The 22,079-nt window shown below is 43.4% G+C and overlaps 1 protein-coding gene across 1 annotated transcript in view; it reads right to left on the reverse strand.

The window, feature by feature from the left end:
* aqr (aquarius intron-binding spliceosomal factor) overlaps window positions 1-22,079 on the reverse strand; it is a 54,601-nt gene that overhangs the window by 20,184 nt on the left and 12,338 nt on the right. Inside the window, exons 16-28 of the mRNA XM_069662382.1 lie at window positions 20,850-20,970; window positions 20,274-20,415; window positions 18,089-18,267; window positions 17,009-17,176; window positions 14,228-14,397; window positions 13,111-13,352; window positions 12,798-12,947; window positions 12,107-12,176; window positions 9,882-9,992; window positions 9,283-9,392; window positions 6,150-6,285; window positions 2,532-2,741; window positions 7-144 (exon numbers count right to left, since the gene is read on the reverse strand). Coding sequence (XP_069518483.1) covers window positions 7-144; window positions 2,532-2,741; window positions 6,150-6,285; window positions 9,283-9,392; window positions 9,882-9,992; window positions 12,107-12,176; window positions 12,798-12,947; window positions 13,111-13,352; window positions 14,228-14,397; window positions 17,009-17,176; window positions 18,089-18,267; window positions 20,274-20,415; window positions 20,850-20,970 — 1,947 coding nt within the window. The remainder of the gene's footprint in view (window positions 1-6; window positions 145-2,531; window positions 2,742-6,149; window positions 6,286-9,282; window positions 9,393-9,881; window positions 9,993-12,106; window positions 12,177-12,797; window positions 12,948-13,110; window positions 13,353-14,227; window positions 14,398-17,008; window positions 17,177-18,088; window positions 18,268-20,273; window positions 20,416-20,849; window positions 20,971-22,079) is intronic.

Raw genomic sequence — 22,079 nt, forward strand, 5'->3', positions numbered from 1 at the left:
GTCTACCTTAAATCCCAGCTCCACCAAGTCATGACGTTTGAGTGCAGCGTGCGTACAGGTCATGGCGATGATTTTAGCCTCCTTCACTAGCAGATACTTGGAACGGTCCAGTCCACTTCTCAGCAGCTCAAAGGCCCTGAACTCCTTCAAGGGCAGAAACAGAAACCACAAAAGGTCATTAAAAACTACTTGTTTAACGACTTCTGTGAATAACAGCAGTTTGACCCTGGAAAAGCCACTGTCAGTCAAAGCTGGTGTTCTCTGTAACCCATAGAAGCAATAATATTTGAAATTGGCACCATAGCTGTGGAGAAAGTTGTACAAACAGCTTGTGGTTTCGCCCATTCTACATTCCTACAACACCCAGCGTGCATTGCGCCCCTCCCTCTGAAAAGAACGGCCCAGCGAGAGACGGTGGAGTGAAATACTACTGTTTACCAGTCAAGGACATTGATCGCTGCAGGCGATGGCTCAGAGCGGTACAGAATCCAAAATACGACGAGAATTTACCGGTGGATCACCTAAAAAAACTTTGTGTCTGCAGTCTACATTTCAAACCTGACGATTTTGAACGAGACATGACATCGGAGGCGGGCGTCCTAGATTGAGGAAGTGTAGTTTAGCAAACTCTCTGACCTCCGCCAGATGACGCCTTTTACGTAGTCTGGTGGAGGTTTTCCAGGGCCCATTGGAGAAGCGGATAGCGTCCTCCAAAGGCACAGAGCCAATTTTTTTACCATAATGGCATTAGCTCCCCATAATAGAATGATAGGACTGAGGTTGAAAATCGGTGAACTGGCCCTTTAAATAGAAAAGTTAAGTTTTGCTTTTGTGTTTTTATACAGCGGGGCTGTGAGGAGAAACTTAAATGATAGACTGACAAAATGATGGACGATTACTGTCAGAGATGATGGATAAGATGATTATCTAGGGTGAGGTAATTACACCTCTAATAGAAAAAAGAAGGATATAGTTAAATAATCGGATGCGCAACTAATACATCTTTGTCTACCCACATTTAGAAAACGGAAGTGGTAACCCTAACGAAATAATAGCTCCTCCACTTTTGACTCCCTTGAGATGCCCCATAACTCCCAACTACAAGACATAAAAGTGATGACAACCCACATTCCTTATAATCAAACATATTAAAACATAATCCCTCTGCTCTCTATTCTCATTAGGAAACACTGTCTTCTCTTTTCCCATGATGCAGCGACACAGATACATCTTTGGGGGAAGCGCGGATGGGGGACATGAGTAAACAGGCATGCTATTTTCAGGTCGCCACACCAGCTGTGTAGGGGTAAGGAAGGGATAGCGGCAGGCAGAAGTAGACTTGGACAGCACTGGGGTATAAATATTTGATGTGTTACTATTTTAGCATTAATATTAAACCAATCAAAACATGCATTATTGATGAGACCTATTTTTAACCCCCGTGGCTCCAGAGCGGTTGAAGGGTGAAATCAAGATGGTAAGGATTCACTGACACCGAGAGGAGAGGGGAGGGAGAAAGAAACACAAAGGAGGTAAACAGCATGAAAGATGTAGAGGGACTGCAGAGAAGGAAAAAGATGTTTATACAGGAGGAGCCCAGGAGGCACACTGTCTCCCTGTCCGTCTGTCTGTCAGGATATTCCTACTTCCGTCTGCTTATTCTTAAACTGCTTTTACATTTGAAAAAGCAGACAGAAAAGCTAATTCAGCAGAATGTAGCTGTGTCTACCCCGCACCGCAGACAGCGATACCTCTTAATGGGCGTACAGATTTCACTGCAGGATGGGTGAGGCTGAGGGAGGAGGGAGAGGTGCTGCGATGCAGTGATACAGAGGCCAGCCAGATAAATCAAGGTCACCACACGTGTTGGGATATTACCTCCAGCCAATAACTTCTTTATTGCTTTTCAGAGACCTTCTTGGTGTTCCCATAAATCTGAAACGTTATTGTTAGCCCTTTAGAAATACTCGATAGACTGAGGAGGAATCATAACACATAGGGCTGTGTGCTTGGGAGTGCCAAACAGAGCGAAAGAGAGTGACGGAGGAGGTAAAAGATAAGCAGTAATAGCTTTCATCACTTTGTTGCACCGCTTATCTTTTCAGAGGGGTCTGCCGTCATATACAAATAAACAGTCAAGTACTGTTCAGTATCTTATATAATGACTCACTCCTGCAGCTGAAGCAGGGACGTGATGATTAATAATTAGAGGCGTGCAAACACGGCGGAGGAGCTGCTTTCAAACAGAAAACACAGACAGTGTCTGACCGATCACTTTCAGTACACACAACCTGTCACTGTGGTGGCCAGGAAGACACAGTCACTCATGTATGGGAGATTTTAGTGTGTGCTTATGTGGATATTATTTGGCACTGTATGCTGTATATTTAATGTAAAGCACATTAAACAACATGTTGAATATAAATAATACAGTCTTTGCTTATTGCAACTTAGTCACCTTCATACAGCCTACTGATGTTGCTCTACATCGAGGGAGCTCACGTGTGTGTGCCAGTGTGTGTTATTCCTACCTCCAGCTGGGTAAATATTTTCTTGATGTGGCGGTAGCAGCCCTCTGCGATGTCCATGTCCTCTTCGTACGAGCGCCCTTTGAACACAGGCTGCGGGGCGTTGGAGAAGTACTTGTGGAAGGGAAATAGTGCAGCCACAGCTTGCACCTCCACTTTCTTGCCCTGTTTAGGCCTGACTTTACTCATGTACTCCTCCCAGCGGGAAATCACCTGTAGTGGGGGGGATCACAAAAACATGCCTTATGAATTGATGCAAGCTTACTTCGTGCTTAAAAGGTGGAGCGTGACTGGCAGTAGCGAAATTATATTGAAACAAAAGTCTTACCCGTTTTCACTAGAGACTGCGGCAGCACAGCGGTGTTTAATTTTAGACAATAACTTCTCATGTGTTTTAATTAATGCTTTACACGAGCCTCCGCTTAGTTGACGTCTATCAAAGTTGTAGCAAAGTGCAGTACGAGCGCACAGCGGGTGTTCTGCATGGCTCTGTGCGGCCTAAATGGTGCCTGTAGTATTTTGTCTTTAATTATTTGACCGTAGCAAAAAAACACATAAATAATCAAATGAGAATAGATAACATCACTGATATACAGGTGCCCCCGCTGAGCACCTAATAAACCAGCTACAACCAAACAGCAGGGTGGCCTAGTTCTATAAATACCTCCTGTGAAAAACAAGTTTACCATTAATGAGTCTGCTGGAGGACTCGACTTAATGGCACGCAAAGTGTCTGTCTGTACGGACTATTAAGAGCATAAAAAACATCGACATTATGTGTACATGTGTATTGTTTAGACTTTTAGACTATTATATACTGACATCAATATTGATAAGGATAAATACCAAGACTAGCAACTGAAATAAAGGCTGTCCTGAGGACGTAGTTAGCGCAGCCGCTAAAGTCATCCTGCATTGCTTCAGATTCCGTTACTCCTTAACATGCAGCTTCCTTTTTACTTATATTATATTTAGCTGCATTTTCATTAAACTTTTTAATAGTTTGCCCTGTCAGCCATGAAGCCCAGAATGTAAACATGCAGTAACACAATCTAAAACCAACCACATTTGTAGCATGTCATCATAACAGTAACAATAACATAACAACTGTTACAATTACGATTACCTCAGCCTTTTGTCATTACTCTGCTTCTCTCGCTAATTTATTTATTTATTCATTTTGTTAATCTTCACCCTAGTCTACCACTATTATTGGCATTGTAACCATAAGTATGTGTCTGTTGTTGATCATGTAACAAGGACATATGTTGTTGTTGTAACAAGAACATATGTTGTTGTTGCTCTCTTTGCCTGTCTCTATCCTGCATCTCCTTCTATCCCATTTTCGGCCCATCCAGTCGAGGCAGATGGCTGTTCAACATGAGTCTGGTTCTGCTCGAGGTTTCTGCCTGTTAAAAGGAAGTTTTTCCTCGCCAATGTGCCGAATATTGCTAAGTGCTACTCATGGTGATTCATGTTGGGCCTCTCTTTAAATAGCATAACAAAGAGTCGGTCTAGACCTGCTCTTTCTGTAAAGTGTCTCGAGATAACTCTGGTTATGATTTGGCGCTATACAAATAAAATTTGATTTGATAACAGTACATTATGTAATTTGCCAGCTTTATTAGGCTGCGTTTGAATAAATTAACGTTACATATACAGATAGCAGCCCTGCTCGTACATGAGCTTGTCAATATTTCAGACCCGTCAGGAACTGGCACCAATTAAGTACCAGCCCTCGACACCATTCCATTGTATTGTTAGCATTGAGAGCTGCCAGACATCGAGTCTGTGCACAGTGACAGATTCACCACGCTAACAACTTCTTGACATTTACATCTTCAGATGTCACAGAGCTACACTGTCAGCGAGTTTTCAGAGCTAAAATAAACACAAGAACTCAGCTAAAATGAAGTGTGGGTGGAGAATCCAATCTGCATGCAGCATCACATTTAGAAGGAACCACAGTGGTGTACGTGAGAGAGACAACTGACGGACTTCTGGCAAGGTGCAAATCTGGCACTATGAGCGCGATCAGACATGAACTTCAACACTAGAGCTCCGGTAACTGCAACGGTATACAAGTGTTTACTAAGGCTTTCAATCAGCGGACAGCTGCTCTAGGGTGTAGTTAGAGCTGCTGAAAACTATGTCACTGGCAACTCTACACTGTTTTTCATGTCTTAAATTACTGTTATGATATAATAATTCCTTAGAGGAAAGGTTGGATATTAACACTGAAGATACATCTCACATTTCGTCATGCAACAAATGTTAATAACGCCTGTTTTAGAACCCCTCTAATGAGGCTCAGCAGCAATAGTCCACTGTGGCATTCCTCCTGCAGTCTAAGAGGACGGTGAATAAACAGCAAGTGTTGAAACTGCTTCTGAGTATTTGTGGTTTTTGGCAAAAAGCAGCAGCGAGACCGGGGGAATGGAAAGTTTAATACGCTCAGGATTTGATTGGCATGAATATGTCTGGGGAACAGAAAAGACAAAACAGATATTCCAATTAATTCTGCAACATAGCTCTCGGTTTACCTCAACACTCTCTCTCTCTCTTTCTCTCTCTGCGAAAATCAAGTTGAACATCCAAACAGAAATTTCAGGGATAATTAGAGATGAAATAGTTGGATTGAGAAGAGGCTGACTGCAGAATCATGTGGACTTTTGCAATGACTTGTGCAATTAGTGATTTTATTAGGACATAACAAAAATATTTAGTGTGATTAAATATAGAGCACAGTAGGGATGCACGATATTGGATTTTTTGCCGATATCGGATATGCCGATATTTTACAACTCATTGAGCCGATTAAAGATACCAATACTTTTTTCCCGCACACCTAATTGCAGAGATCATCAACTCTCTTCTGTATTGGAATTAGCGTACAGTATAATGGTGAAACTCTTATCACATTTGTTACAACAGTCGGGGTGACAGGTCAAGAGATGGTTAATCAAGTTTGTAGCGTTGAAAGACTTTGCCTTGGCTCCTCCTCGCATCACCGAAGCTGAGCAGTCATTGCAAATAGCAGTTTTGCTATCTATTTCGGACACTTTGAAAAACTTCCACACCACGGACATTTTGGCTTCTAACTCTCTCATGCTGCAGGTAGACACACGAGATATCATCACGCTGCGCCGCGCAGGTCTTCTTCACGCCGGGGACATTGCGCCGAGGTCGGGCATTTAATCAAGTATGCAGCAGCCCATTATTTTATCGGTTAATTATATCGGCGGATATCGGCGTGTTGGCCAATATCCGATAGTTCATTTTTAAGCCAATATCGGCTGATACCGATAACGTGCTGATAATATCGTGCATCCCTAGAGCACAGTTGATGCTAGGTCTATGCAGTATTGGGTGACAATTACATTTTGTGATTCTTTCCCTCCTCACATGAAGAACAAATACACACTTAAGCCGCTTTACCACTGGTCAAAACACCTGGCTTTTTTGCTTAATGGGAAAGGCTGCAATCGGCATGTAGATTTAGACATTTAGACACACTAATCTCCGCCCCCTCTACATCTATACGCAGGTCTTCCCGGGTCTGAAAAACCTGCGTCAACCCGCTAAATTTAAGTGGAAAAGGGGTATAAGTTATAGTCTTACCTGGTAGAGGTAGAGGTGTCCAGCAGTCTCACAGGTGTAAGATACATCTCCCAGGACATCCAAGCTCTCCTGTAACCTCCCCACCTCCCTGAGGAGCTCCAGTCTTCTGGCTAGGACGTAGTTCACTCTGCCATATCTGGAGACATGCAGCACAGCAGAGTTAGTCCACAATCTCAACAGTATAGGTGTAAACAGACTAAATTATTATAGGTTAAGAAATAATAAATTGGTATACAACAATTAATGTTTAAGGTTTAAGCTGGTGTCTACAGAAACACTTTTTAACTGTGCTAATATTCAAATATAAACAATCCCACTGTGGCGTTGGGTTGTTAAATATATCAGCATGGTCCTAGAACAGACTTAATATTGTTACTATTGATCTAATGGTTGTTATGTGTTGCTAAGTTGATCATGTGGGATTCTGGTCGCAATTGCCACAACTGTATGTGTGTCCTTGGCTGAGCGTGAGCAGGTGCTGAAAAAGCAGGTCACCTGAGGACACGCAGTATTAGGAAGTAGTAACATTACATTCTATTGTTAAAATGACCTGATGGAGTACAGAGGCTTATAGTGGGCAATGGAGATCTTAGACTGCACGTAAGGTTTATTTAATTCCTATCATGCATCCTATTGTGCAGCTAAACAATACAGCTTAGAAGTAATTATAAGGTGGCATCAAGGCACGCAGCATGCACAGGACGACAGGAAGTGGGAGGGGTCACGGGGTAACACTAGAGGTGAACTCTATTTTTAGACCCTCTGCAAAAAATCCTCAGTCAGCAGATGACGCAAAGACAATCGCAGCTCTCTGCCTGTTTTGCCTGACTAAAATTAAATAAAAACCGGGAGTGACCTTGTTCCCAGGATGACGACCTGTATTCGGCTACCGAGACAGAAAAACCCAGAATAGACGCACAGGTGTGAACAACAGCGCTTGTCGAGAGGATTGTATTTTTTTTTTTTGTAAAATCCAACAAATAGAAAACAGAATACAGCAGCCGCCGTCCTTGAACCTGAGCATGTCCACAACTAAACATTTTAAAAGATCAACCCGACACTGAAACCATCTTGCACTCTCAGCCTCATTAAAACAGCACAAGATTCATCAAGAAATGCAGGGAGGCTTTGTTAATTAATGGCGCCGTAGCCTTGCCTTTGTTAGGCGCTGCCTTCCATTTTGTCATTTCATATACAGCGTTAATTAAAACTCTCTGGATCTCTCCTCTCGCTGGTGTCAGTGGGGTGGAAGGAGTGTGGAGTCTGCATGTTGTTATGAGGCAGCCAAGCAGGCGGGAACATATTAACTGCTGCAAGCTAAAGCTCTTTCTTTTATGTCCGTGCTGCTGCATAATTTAGGAATGTAACAGACTGCTTCCATGGGCCGATTCCACTTCCTGTTCACAGCTATCCATACTACAGTCATACGCACACACTGAGCTGAAGTCATGCACAGAATATAGCAAATGAGGGACATGCATCACCCCTCCCTTCCCTTCCTCGTGGGGAAGTGTTGCTAAGAGCTATAAGGTGCAATTTGCTCGGTGCCACAGATGGATGAGGTGGTAATTAACAATGTAGGCTATATGAAAACTTTAAATAGTAACAGCATGAATCCTTAATTAATATTACATACCGCTGAGCTATTTATGTTCAGGAGCAGGCTACAAAGCTTTGCTAGTAAAAAGGTTCAGGCTGATTCATCTTATAATGATGTTAAATATAGCAGCAGTCATGTAGAACTGTAAATGTTTTGGGTATCCTGAGATAATCTCACTCTCTCAAATTTGTCATGAATGCTTAAAGTGCACCCCCCCCCCCCTCCTCAAAGTCTCCTTTTCCATCTCAGCATGTCTCAGTAGTAAGGACTGAGTCACTATCCTTCAAGGCATTACACACACACACACACACATATGGTGGAGTTTACACAAAGACGGTTGTGAGAGAGCTGGGAAGTACTGGGGCTTCCTTAACAGGACTCTAGTGGTTCTTGTGTGAGGCCGTTTGTTCTGTGAGGAAGAGCAGCTCTGCGAGGGCTCCTTCACCTGAGAAATAACTAAATAACAGTCATTTAATGTATTTATTCATGAAACTATTTATGTATTCATGTATTTATTCATTTAATTATTCAGTCATATTGTTTTCAATGAATTATTCATTAAAATGTATTCCTGCGTTGGGAAAATGCTAACAATACTCCAGAATCTTCCCTGCTCAACATTTTGTTCAGTATTTAAATGATTTGTACATTACGTTAAATACTTTAAATAGTATTTATTTGTTTAATGCATGTTTTTATATTTCGTTCTGCCATGATGGTGGTGCAGTGGTTAGCGCTGTTGGTTTGTAAGTCCCAGCTTGAACCAAGAGGGCCTTTCTGTGTGGAGTTAGCATGTTCTGAGCGTGAAAGGTTGTGTGCCCCTTTCCCAAAAGGGTAAAAAAAACCCACTAACACCCGCTAACAATCAGCATTCAGTAATTATCGCCCCGGTATTGATGGGAACGCAAAACCCGGGTCGACGCACTAATCTCCGCCCCCTTTCCAGCGAGATGCTATGACGCGCATTGAAGTATTGCCTGCTGTCGCATAAATACAGAAGAACATACAACGCCGAATTTGTTCTTTGTTTCGTGCAAGATGCAGCAACACTGGCAAGACAGCGAGGTGAGAGAGCTTCTTCTGTTCCGAGGGGAAGTTTCTTGTTCGCCCCTGTTTTCCGGTGCGTTTGTGACGTCAGACAATGACGCACCAGAAAAGAGATCGAAAGGAGTATACCCAATTGGCAATGGGAAAATTAGCGGGACTTCCCGGCCTGAAAATCCTATGTCAACACACTAATTTTGGTGGCAAAGTGATATATGTATCAGCCCTAAGATTGACTGGCAGTCCAGAGTGTCCCCCGGCACCTGCCCAATGACAGCTTGGACCCTGAACAGGATAAGCGGTATTGATTGAACCTGTGCGTTGTCTTCATTGATCAAACTGAAGCGGATATGCGCTAGTTTTCAAACCATTTTTGTATCCACTTCCACCCATTCATGTGTGATTCGAGTGGTCTCAAATGTCCCCTGTTGTTTCTGTTTGTTAAGGTTTATCTGTGTGTGTGTTTGTTCCCTCTCCACCTGTCCCCACCTGCTGAAGTCTTTCTCAGTCTCCAGCTCCTCTTCTCCGTGGCCCAGACGCAGGAGGTGGCGCTCGTCGATGTCCAGAGCCATGATCTTCTCGAACAGCTGGTTCAGAGCCTGGTGTAGAAGGATTTAATGTGTATATTTTGTCATTAATCAACCCTAGTTCTGCATATACACCTGCTTTTACTTCCAGTTTTCAATCTCACCAATCTTAATATAGCATTATTATTATTTGAAATATATTTTAGGTATTTCACAAGATATAAAGCAAGTCTTTTACTGCATAAGGAATATAAATCTAGGGGGAAACTTTCCTCAAAAGTAAGGTCTTTCATCGTTATATATTTCCTCCTTTTGGCAAGCTTCCACTGGTTTAAAACAGCAGCAGATTACTTTATGATTAAATGCTGAGGGGAGAAGACCGGGGCACGAGGGAGCTTAGATTATAATTTTTCCTCCATGGTTTGAATATAACTATCGGCTGATTAATGCGCAGATCTGAGTACAAGCTCTAAATTTTCCAGACACATTTTAAAGCAGGGTGTTGGGGAACCTTTGCGTGTTGGTTCGTGTGTACTTGTGCTGTGTGAGCGGCTGCTTCACCTGGTTAGAGTGCGTCACGATAAGGGTCCTCTGCTCAGGAAAGTTGTGATAGAGGTTCGAGATGATCTGAACAGCAACGTCCGTCTTTCCTGTGCCTGGTGGTCCAACGACCTAGAGGCGTAGAAGAAAGCGTAGAGAAGGGTTGGAAGGAAGAAATTAACACATTTTAACAGTAAGAGGCAGAAGAAAATAAAAGCACAGTAAGAAGTTAGGTCATGGTGCAAAGGCGCTAGCCTTGGAGACACCCTAGTGGTTGTGACAGGTTGGCCATGGGCATGTCAGAGCGGGCTAGGCTGGTGCCCCATCCTTAGCCACGCAAAGATGTACACAATGCAACAAGGCTGAGGTGTCGCCTGGCATGCAAAGACCCAGCGACTGCACGGATGAGTAAAGACAAAGAGAGCTACTGAACAATGAGAAAAATAAAGGGGACATATACAGTTTATCTTTCAAGCCTCCTCTTTGATCATCTTAATGCCAGTAATCCATCAACTCTCAATACAAGTTAACAAGGTAATAATCCTAATATTCACTTGAAAATGAGGAAAAGATCTAATTTACTAAATAAATATTCATGGAACAGTTTGGTGTTAGTATCTCAGGTGGGTAATTTCTGCTACAACAGTAAGCACAATTAGATTTTCCTGCATAAATCAGTAATCAGCGCCTTGGCTTCCCTAACATGAAAGCCAAGCCAGGAAGACCGGGAGGTAGTGTGCGTTTGTTGTGGCTGCTAATGACCGTGACATACGCCAAGGAGGAAGGTTAGAGGGGGTGAGGACGGGAGAGGAGAAAGACATGCATGCAGAGTTGTTTTACGACTCCGCTGATAGCCTACTTGCCGTATTTACCTCGGCTGGCAGCACAATAAATAACTCACACCCGCTGCCAGTTTCCAATCACCACATCAGAATGGCGCGTTTGTCAAAACTGTGTGCGATATTTCTCTTGAAATGACGATAGCAGGCTGGAATGACATAGCTGTGTGTGTGAGTATGGACTGCGTGTATCCATATAAAGCTGTAATCCAATGTCCTTTTATGTGTTTGACTGTTTCATTAAGAAAGGTAAAATTACAGAGAAGCTTTCAGGGAAATTTGTCGTAGAGTGATGGAAACAGGGACACCGATCAGCAGCATATTTACTGTGTGGGAATTCCCTTGGTGTGCATCACTGAGATGAATGTTGCAAATCTTTGGCTTTATAACAGCGAGTTGAAGCAGTATGCATCAGCAGTATCAGCACTCACTGGACTGACTAAAGTCTTTGCTCAGACAGCATAACGCCTAGGGATACATGAGGTAACACAATGGTGATTGAGCCTATGGCCCACTGATGAAAGCCTTTGCATTTGCAGTATATAGTATTTTTATGGACTGGGTGTCTGTGAAAAAAAATCACAAGCAGCGCCCAGTTAGTGACACGTTTTCCATCACCCAGCAGTGGTTGGTCTGCCAGAGAGGGTAGGCGGAGCTAAGCGGCTGTTTTTTCCGGTTTCTGTAAATGTTGTGGGTAAACAGTAATCTACTATGGCTGAACAAACAAAGAAAAGATCGATGACTACAGATACAACTTCAGAAATAAGTGAAAATCCAAAGAAAAAGAAACAAACTCGACGCTCAGATGAAGGCAAACAGTCTAAAAAGGAAAGCGACCGTCAGCGAGGAAAATCAAGAGTTAGAACCATGACAAAGGGAGCCAGCCGTAGACGTCTGGTTAAATTGGGAAGCATAAAAATTTAAATCTTCGAGATTGTATCTTTAAAGAAGCAATTCGCCCCTGGAAAAAGCCACTGTCAGTCAAAGCTGGTGTTCTCTGTAATCCATAGAAGCGATGATATTTGAAATTGGCGCCATAGCTGTGGAGAAAGTTGTACAAACAGCTTGTGGTTTCGCCCATTCTACATTCCTACAACATTTTTTTCCCTACCATAATGGCATTAGCTCCTCATAATAGCATGATAGGACTGAGGTAGAACATCTGCAAACTGGCCCTTTAAGCAATCAAGGCAGGTGTATAAAGAGCAGGAGAGAGGAGGCAGCGAGTGCCAGTGGGTCAGTCAGTGGACGTCAACTCGCTAGTGTCTCCTCATCCCCTGACCATCTTCAGGGAACATAACAGTTGCAATTTCTATATCAAATAGATCCATTATATCTTGCAGATCTTTCTGTGTTGGAATACACCGAGACTCATATACAGTAAAACATGAAACACAAAGTCCTCACCATGGTGAGTCCTGGCTGCATCCCCGCTCGAATGGCTTCAATCTGAGTAGGAGTGAACTGAATTGTGTTCCTGTAAGAGATGTACATTGCTGATATGAGTAAAATGAAGAATTAGTTGGAGATGCTGAACAGCCCTGACTGATAAACACATTTGTGTTCAAAAGCTTTCATTAGTTTTTCACAAAAAAAAGCGACGCTTAACGCCGCAGGCTCGGTTGTGTTGTTTTTTTTGAGACCATCTTTAGAGATTGTTAAGCCTGAGTTTCCCCAGGGACAAGTTGTTGTTATCAAGATTTAAATATCAAAGTGAAAACTGGGGATGCTAAAACACCACCAGATGAGTCTTAAAATTTCACAAAGGGCACTTATTATGTGGTTTTATAATTAGTACCGGAGTGTTAAGAGCCTTTTCTTTTCACCTTTAATTGCATATAAATTTCCATCTATAATTGTAGCCATAACAACGACTAAAATAGCAACACCACAAGACATGGCAAACAAGTCAGAGGAGATACCTTGGACACAAGCACAGGCACCTATAATAAGCTGTCGACTTGTGCTGTTTGTTATGCTACTGAATACTGTGGGTAGAGTGCTATTTGAAGAGGTAGAGTGACACTGAACAACATCTTGACCCTGAATCTCTTACACTGTGAAAGGCAGGGCCTGAGTCTTGACCTTGACCTCTTACCGTTTGGGCTGGTTGTAGGGGTACGGCCCACGGTTAGGGGTGACATAGGGCTCTACGATCAAGGTCATGTCTTCCTCTTTGTCTTCCGCTTCTTCATCAGCCTTTCTCTTCTTCCCTTTGTCTGCTTTGTTTGGGATGGGAAACTTGATTCTGGTGCAGCAATAGGAAGACGGAAAAGAGGGATTATTATGACCACAGTATAATGTGATATTAAATACTGTTATGTAATATGATATTTAGTATTCAGATTACACAACAGCGAGCCTCACTAAAATCTCTTCATCTTTTTATTATTGGATGTTTTGATTTTCACCTGAAAGGGAAGACCTGCAGTTCACGGTTCTCCTCTGTGACTTTTATCTTGTAACCCGGGAAACACGAACGCAAATGGTCCAGGGACAGAAAGGTGTCATTGAAGTCCAACGTTGAGATCTGGTTCGGCATTTTGGAGTAGTGCGCGCTGCCCTGGTCGCCGTAGCCCAGGATGATGTCGTGAAGCCAATCTGGGACGACACACTCCGTGTTCATCAGGTTTCGGATGGTCTCCAGCACTGCCTACACAAAAAGAAACAGAAGCATGTAACAGATACGGAACCCATAGATTGGAAAGTATCTAAGTGAATAAAGAGCGTCAGACAACAATCCCATGTGAGGGGGTTTAGCTGGATAAGAATAGCTTTGTTGTGGGCTGATGGGACAGCAGGTAATTTGTATGTCTGTCAATTATATTTTAATGAGCTGCAACCTGTCTTATACCCCGAGCATCAAATATTGGGTAGGGAGACATGTTTACTTTCATCTTTGTCCCACATCAAAGATGGAGAAGAATGTTTCCTGAATACTCATTAGTTCCTTCGCTTCTTAAGTTCATAAAAAAAAAGGAAACACTTCATCTGTCGGTGCTGTGGCGGGAGACGGGTGTTCGGAATTAGAAAACGCAGGTTTGACAAAGCTGTAATGAGCAGCTCGCAAATAAGAATGTACTGAAAAGCATAGAGGTGATGTATGTTTAAAAGTTGGACAAAATGGAGCTAAACAACATAAGACAAACAAAAGTTTCACACACTCGCGCGGATAACTTCTCTATGACCTGCTAGAAATCTGTGAAATTATCAACGCAGGGTTCTTCTGAGGGCACCTGCTTACCTACAGAGCTGCCAAAGGGGGGTTCTTAAAGGTGAGAGAGAGGAGGGGGCACGTATCGCATGAATATCCAGTGAGAAGTGTCTCTCATTGAGATCACTGGGAGGGCCTTGAGTGGGTGGTAATCTCAGACTTGCCCTGGCCCCAACCTTACAGCTGCAATACCCAAGAGAGTGTAATATGTGCGATACATCACTCACGGGTGGTGTTGGTGGGACCAGAGCTCAAGGCCTGAAGATAAAGCAGTCAAACACAATCTACAGTAAGCTTCGGCGCGTAGTCCAAACCTTGAAATTATTCTCCTTGGGTTTGCGCCTCATGATGATGTTGAAAGTCTCATACGGGTCCTCGGTGCCACTCTGAATGCTGCTGGTCATGTCCTGTTGGTACTGGTTCGGGTCCAGCCACACGCGGAAGGTTCTGGCGTCTCCTCGCAGCTTTGGCTTCGGTTCAGGTCCTAGATGAGAGTGTTAGGAAGAGGTTTTATTATCCTTATATTAAGAATAAAAACACTTAGAAAGAGCTCCCCTTGCCTTCCTTGAACAGGAATTAAATGTAGATGCCTCACTGACAGGCCATAGGTTTCAGCCTTGCTACCACAGGGAGCCTGTGTCGTGCAGGACCGGCAGCTTTCAGATGTCTTAATAGATTCTTGTACGGAGCTGCAGGGTACGGACCAGGGGAGTGGAACTCCTGTCAGCCTGTAGTGTGTGCACCCATCCATGTATGTCGTCTGTGTACAGCTATGTGGGGATCATCAAATCCCCCTTACTAAAATGAGTGAGGTGAAAGCTTAGGAGTGGAAGCTACACCCTGAACAGCATGGGATTACAATGTGGACAGCTGGGCCAAAGGTGTGTGAGCAGTTAAAACAAGTATGTGCCACTGTTTTACACTGACAGTTAAAAAGGTGGGAATACATCAATACATGACTATCAGCTAAGCCAAGGTTCCAAGCAAGCTACACTAATAGAGTCCAGCAAAGGCCGTGCTGTGTGGAAAAAACAGCCCCATTGTCTCAAAATGCACCTCTCAGCTTGTGTATCCTCTCACCTTCACCAAGCGCCTGGTGATTTATGTGACATCACCCCCCTCACCCAGTCAGCCAGAGTACCACTTATCCCTGTTGGGGAACTGAAAGTTTAACCAAGCCGACACTGGCAGGGCATGTTCCCCAGCAGCAGGTCTATTTAGAAAGCCCGGCCCGCTGCATATTTAATCCAAACAGATGAGAGAGGAGAGGGGACTGGGTGCTTCTATGCGTGGACACATGTTCTCACAGGGGAAACACTTAGATAAGCATGGCTGCGACTCAGGTGAGCTGACCGCTTTGGGCTGTTGGGAGGAATCACAGTAGAGAAGATCCTGTAAGCATATTTTACTCTCCAGGAAAGACTGAGAGGATTTCTCCTGTGTGGACACACACAAGACACGGTTTCAGAAGCCCTTTTACCCACGGGCCAAAAAGCAGCTAAAGCCAGCTAACACTCTGCTTTTTTGCTTCGTGGGAAAGGTTACAATCTGCATTCAGACCTGGGTCAAATGACTGCAGTGGACCCGGCTCCGATTGGCAATGATGGGAACACAAAATCCGGGTCGTCACGCTAATCTCCGCTCCCTTTCCGGCGCGATGCTGTGACTCGCATTGAGGTTCTGGCCGCGTAAATACAGAACAACATACAACGGCGAATTTGTTCTGTTCAAGATGGAAGGTGAGAGAGCTTCTTCTGATCAGAGGGGAAGTTTATTGATCGCCCCTGTTTCCGGCATGTGTGAAGGAGCAGAAAAGAGACCGAAAGGAGTATACTCCATGGGCAATGGGAACAGATCGGCATTTATCAGCGGGTCTTTCCAGGTAAGAAAAACCAGCGTCAACACGCTCATTTTGGTGGGAAAGGGGTAAGAGTCTTATATTTGACCACAGCAAATGTGAACACTTCCATTAGCGATGTATGGTAGCTAACAAATGAAATATCAAGCTGTGCTCAAATCTAAAGGATAACTCATTGCTGCTTGTGAGACCGTCTTTCAGAGGTGCGGTGAGTGGTTCCTAAATGGCAACCTTTTTTTCCCCGTTTAGAGAATTTATTTGAGGCCTAGAAGAGATTTGAATGAGCGCCAAAGAAAACTCCCCCCAGTGATTCAAATCCTCTCTGAAGGTTTACATAAAAATGAATCAACTGTCTAACAGGCAATACAATACAAACTTCAATACAAAGATTCGACTCCCCCTCTGTCATCCACAGTCGCTGTATTGTACACATGCGGTCGACGCTGGATAAGCTGCATTGGTTTTAATGGACTCGAATTCCCAGTTCTGAGGCAAGAAGAGCGAGGACGACCGGGTTACATCACTGTCCTGTCCCTCTCTTCTATGAATCGGCATGAAGCCAGTGTTTGCTTCTTTCTGCAGGGTTGTGCGGCTTTGTGTGTTTTTGTGTTTCCCAACATAAACTTTGTAAAGAAAACATTCAAAAAATGTATTTCCTGTTTTATTCTCATTGATGGCGCTCCCTCATTCGTTTACTTTAATTCAAATAATGAGAACATGAAAACTTTCAAAACTCATTCTGCCTTTGAGGACCAGCTCGTCTAATCCAACGTATAACTTAATTAAAATTTAGGATCTTTTCTTAGGATATTTTATGAATTTAATTAAATTCTGTGAAATAAGGTAACACAGACTTGCATCGTCACATCCCAAAGTCCCCTTCTGAGGCAGGAGAAACCCTGATGACTCGCGACTGTGTTCTGCAGGAGAAGCACATTTCGGTGTTCTCTTACAGAAGCACATCCATCCACATATAGCCAATGCAGCTCTTCAGTTAAATCCAATAAATAAAGCAGGGGGCAGGGCCCAAAGCTCCCAGGTGTTGTTGTCGACCTCAGGTTAATGGAATGTTAATGTGAACAGGTCAGGTCTCACTGTGCCAGTCACCATGACAACAGCAACCTGACCCTCTCTCCCGAATCTGTCTTTGGTGATGATTGTGTAAAGGTGGTATGATGGGTAGAAGGATGTCGTGTGTGTGTGTGTGTGTGTGAGGCAGGGACACATGTGAGCCTACCTTCTTCAATAACGCGTCCCTTGTCGTCCAGCATGCCCTGCACCTCGCACCCTCTCACGTACACCAGGCCGGTCTGCTCCACAAAGGGCTGGCGCCGGTCAAAGCGCGTGCCGTAGGGCAGGTTGGGCCGCACCGTGATCAGAAAGCAAACGTCATGCTTCCGCAGCCCTGTAGGGAACGAGGATGGAGAAATGAATAAGAGAGAGAGAGACAAAAGCACACGGGGATAAGGAGAGGTGATGGAGGGGAGGGAAAATGAGTAGTAGTGTGGCGGGGTTTGGAGATGGGAGAGAAACCGCCCTGTCAGCTTTTGCCTGATCTTTAAAACATGAGGCTCTAATTACACTTTGGGGAAAGGGCTAGTGGATGGAAGGAAGTAATACTTCATATCTCAACTGAATTACAAGAAAAAAAAAGTAAAGCCATAAAAGCGGGTATAAGACATCAATTTGGGACGAATTAGATTTCCTGTTTAAAAAAAATCCAGTGATCGCTCCATTACTTCTGCAGCACGAGCTCCCTGAAAGAGCCCATTTATTTCATATTAATTAATGCCATACACCATTGGCATACAGTGGCGTGTGAACATATCCTATATCTTTCTCTGGAGAGCTGTAGCAGTCAGCCTGCCGAAGGCTTCATTGTGCGTTCTATGTTCCCAGTGAATCAATGTCGTTCAAGGCTGACAAGCTCCTGTTAACATTATCTACAGGGCCCCTATCGGCCACACGGAGAGGCACGAAGAAAAACGATCAGAGAATAAAACAAAGAGGCGGGTAGAGGCTACGCAGAGATGGCATGTCTTCACGGAGACATGAGGCAGGTAAGGGTCATGAGTCAAGGCTCAGTGGGATGGAAGGGGAGGACTTTATGGAGGTTATAAACTGCTGTGTTAGAAGACACAAAAAGAGGAACCAGAGGAAGAAAATGTAGAGCTAGGCTAAATACAGAAGAAGTATGTATGCTATATTTTCATTCCCATAATGCTTTGCAAAAAAACAGCAGAGAATGTAAGAGAGCTAGATTTGCACATGCAATATAAATTAAGATAATGATGGACAGACACACACAAATGATTACCTTCCCACTCATGCTTGATGTGATCTTGCACGTTGAGGTTCACAGTGACATCAGCTCGCACACGGGCAGGCCAGCTCTCTCCTATGTTTGGCTTGGCAACCTCCACTATGGAAAAAGAGGTGATGGTCTGAGCCATCCTGGCCCAGCCCCCAAACACCACTCCACCGTACTCCGATTGCCTGCACAGACAGACAGACACGACAGGAAGTGAGACAAGCGCTTTGGGCTGCTGTCAAGAGTGAAATCAGTTGGATTTAGGGCAGCACATGGCACTATTGCTTACTTATTTACTTTTGTAGCGACAACAAGCAAGTTCACTTGACATAATGGGAGCACTTATTATGTTAAGCAGTGGGTTTCCAAATGCGGTGTGCCAAATGTCACAGTCTTTGAATAAAATATTATCATTGTGCGATGCCACCATGTGAGTGCTCGACAGAGGACGAGGATCTTCATCCATTGAAGTTAAAGACAAAGTGAGTGTGGCTTAGTTAATGAAGAAATGTCAGTGGGTTCAAGTTCTATATGATGACACTTATTGTAGCTATTATTATTATTACTACACATGGGGCTTTTAACAATTCCTCTTGAGTACATCCCTAAAAACATTTTCCACACATATCAAATCTTGTGTTATCAAATCCCATGTTAACAAAGAATAACTTCCATGGACCAATGCCATAATACTGATAAAGGCCTATCATTATCATCCCATATATTTTTCCATTATGTGCCTTTATGAAAAAGTTTTTTAAAGAACATATAATGCAGAAAACAATTACTGGGGTGATTTAGAAGTGGTGTCATGTCAACAGATTCTGCACTAAAATTGGTTTAAAGATAGGGGTGGGAATCGCAGGGTAACTCATGATACGTTACGATAATATCATGATACAGTGATTCTGCAATAATTGATATATTGCAAGAAAATCATACAATGATACATCATGATATGTAATTAACTGAAGAAGAATACAATATACCCCCTAAAAAGGTCAAGCACAGGATTCATGTATTTATTCACTGCAGTTTGGTGTCTGCAAATATAAAGGAGCATTTCGCCCCTGGAAAAAAACACTGTCAGTCAAAGCTGGTGTTCTCTGTAACCCATAGAAGCAATAATATTTGAAATTGTCGCCATAGCTGTGGAGAAAGTTGTACAAGCAGCTCGTGGTTTCGCCCATTCTACATTCCTACAACACCCAGCATGCATTGCGTCCCTCCCTCTGAAAGGAACGGCCCAGCGAGAGACGCCGGAGTGAAATACTACCATTTTAGCTGCAGGCAATGGCTCAGAGTGGTACAGAATCCGAAATACGACGAGAATATGCCGGCGGATCGTCTTAAAAATCTTCAGGTCTGCAGTCTACATTTTCAACCTGACGATTTTGAACGACACATGACATCAGAGGCGGGCGTCCTAGATTGAGGAAGTGTAGTTTCGCAAGCTCCCTGGCCTCCGCCAGACGACGTAAAACACGTCATCTGGCGGAGGTTTTCCATGGCCCATTGGAGAAGCAGATAGCGTCCTCCAAAAGGCACAAAGTGAAATTGCATTTTTTTCTACCACAATGGCATTATATTCCCATGATAGCATGATAGCGCTGAGGTTGAAAATCGGCAAACTGGCCCTTTAAGTTTACAGAATTATAGACCAAATTAGGACTTTGGATTAAAAAGTGGCTGGCGCATCTCTTAACTTCTTTTCACCACTGTCCGAGTCATGAAGGAAATCCGTTTAGAGCGCCATTTATTTGTAAAAATATAAAACTATTTGGCATCAGCATATCGATCATTGTATTCCACAAGTCAGGACGACGATATATTGCCGATCAAAATTTTCCCACCCCTATTGACAATGCATAATAACGTTAAATATTCTTTCATAAAGTTTAGAAAGTAGCCATCTGAGTACCTATTAGTCTCAAAATGGTGCAAAATTTTCATTACAGCCCAAAAATTCATTATATTGTCAGGTATCGGTAATCAGTTAAACGTCCCCATTATAAATGTATTATATCTGTCTTAAAAATCCCATATCATACAGGCTCTATTTATGTGACACCAACACAAATAAATACGTGTTCAAACACGTTAATCACACAATTTCAATTTTTGTACCAAGAGAAAAAGGGAGATTCTGAGTTAAGTTTCATGTAAGTTCAAAGCGTTGAGGACATCTCACCATGGTTTCATACGCCACACCACATCCTCTATGTCCTGTCTGATTTCATAGGTGGACTCCAGACGAAAGAGGTTAAAGTTCCTCAACAGGTAGTCATGGAGGGTCAGGAACTGGAGATTCAGCTTGGGTAGTGCGAGGCAGCCTGAATACAGAAACAAGTGGACAGACATGGATAGATGGAGTTTATATAATGATATAAATATGTGGGTAATTGCATACACACACTTACTGTGAGTCAATTTAAGGCCATAATCAAGTTATCTATCTGTTGTTTCTCACACACTACTGAATGTCTACATGTTACAGCCAAAGATTAATATGCTTAAGGGGTGTTGATTACATTTCAAAGGGTGTATGAGAGCTGTTAAAGGTGTCCTTGAAATAAATGTTAAGAGGATTCCCCAAGGAAAAAGGTGCCACCTCAGTGGCAGATGAGTGCCCTTAGGATGGGGGATAACAGGTGTGAGTGTACTTACGAGGATGAGACACCGGCTAGACTCTGAAATTAGAATTAGAATGTGCTCCAGCGCACATTAACTCACACTGGCAAAGGACAATCACAATTCACACACACACCTTCTCCAGAGTAGTACTCCGTCGGGACGATGTTCTCATCCCAGATTATCTTCTCCGTAGGATAAAGGGGCATCTGGTTAAGTTGCTCGATCTGAGAGATTCTGCGCTCATGGCGGGACACCTGCGTGCGTAGAGAGGGAGAGAGCAACGGAGAGGACAAAGACAGAAAAATTTGGTTTCAAAATATTGATTATTGATTGATTGTGGGCTGCAAATCACACTTACATGCATTAATTATTAATCTGGGGCCAATTTTCATGTCGAATCAATCAGAAAATTGAGGAAAACGGCCATTATAATTTCCGAAGCCAAGGATAGCGTATTCAGATGTGTCATTTATGCAATCAATAGTCAAAACCCCAAGGATATTCTTTGGATACATGCTGGTAGAGAGGGAGCTTCTACTGCAGGCTGCAGGTATCTCTATTGTGCTACCACGTGTTGGCACTGGTGAAGCAGCACTGCCTCTAAACAACTATTGTTCCTCATCCCCAAGCATATTTATGAGTATTTCTCTGCAGCAAGTACGACTGTTTTGCTACCATGTGGTGGAGTTTTAGTCCTGAGGCCCTCTTCCTATCAAACTCTCACGGTCAGAGACGTTGGTTGTTGGGGGCAACCTCAGGCGCAAACAAACGAGTCCCCTGACATTGTCTCCTGCAACCATCTAATCACATAATTATGAAACAGCTCTTTTCCATCGCTTCTCGCAGAGGACCCGGGGAGGGTCTGAGTGGGTAATTATGAATAACCACCGGACAGCCTTGAAACACCCACTTTGATGAAGAGGTCTACAGCACATGTATGAGTGTGTGTTGGGGAGACTAGCGGGACAAGGGTCCAGTAGTGTCCTGGAGGGGTTTAGAAAAAAGGGAAATTGGGAGAGCAAAGGAAGGGGCACCAATCAAACTAGCTCCAGCCTTTCAAGAGATACAAACAAATAAAAGAAAGAAATGGCTCTTTGTGACATCAGCCATAAAGCTGTAATTGGATTAGAAGGAAAATTCAGCAGGGACGGGCAGTGAGGAGGGGATACTATATGAATTCCAAGGTCGAGGTCCAATTAAAGACTTTCAAATGAAAAACACAAAACCTATTATGCCGTAGCGCTGACTGGTGAGCTACTGTCAAACGTTGTTTGTAGACGAGCACCGATACCAATTATGCATCCTTCATGCTGCAAGTTGACAAGCACATAGTACCTGAACTATTGCAGCATGCCCCTTAACT

The sequence above is a fragment of the Semicossyphus pulcher genome, unplaced genomic scaffold, assembly GCF_022749685.1.
Source record: "Semicossyphus pulcher isolate SPU_LCO1_2020_fin unplaced genomic scaffold, fSemPul1.0.p SCAF_14, whole genome shotgun sequence".
In the NCBI taxonomy this organism is placed as follows: domain Eukaryota; kingdom Metazoa; phylum Chordata; class Actinopteri; order Labriformes; family Labridae; genus Semicossyphus; species Semicossyphus pulcher.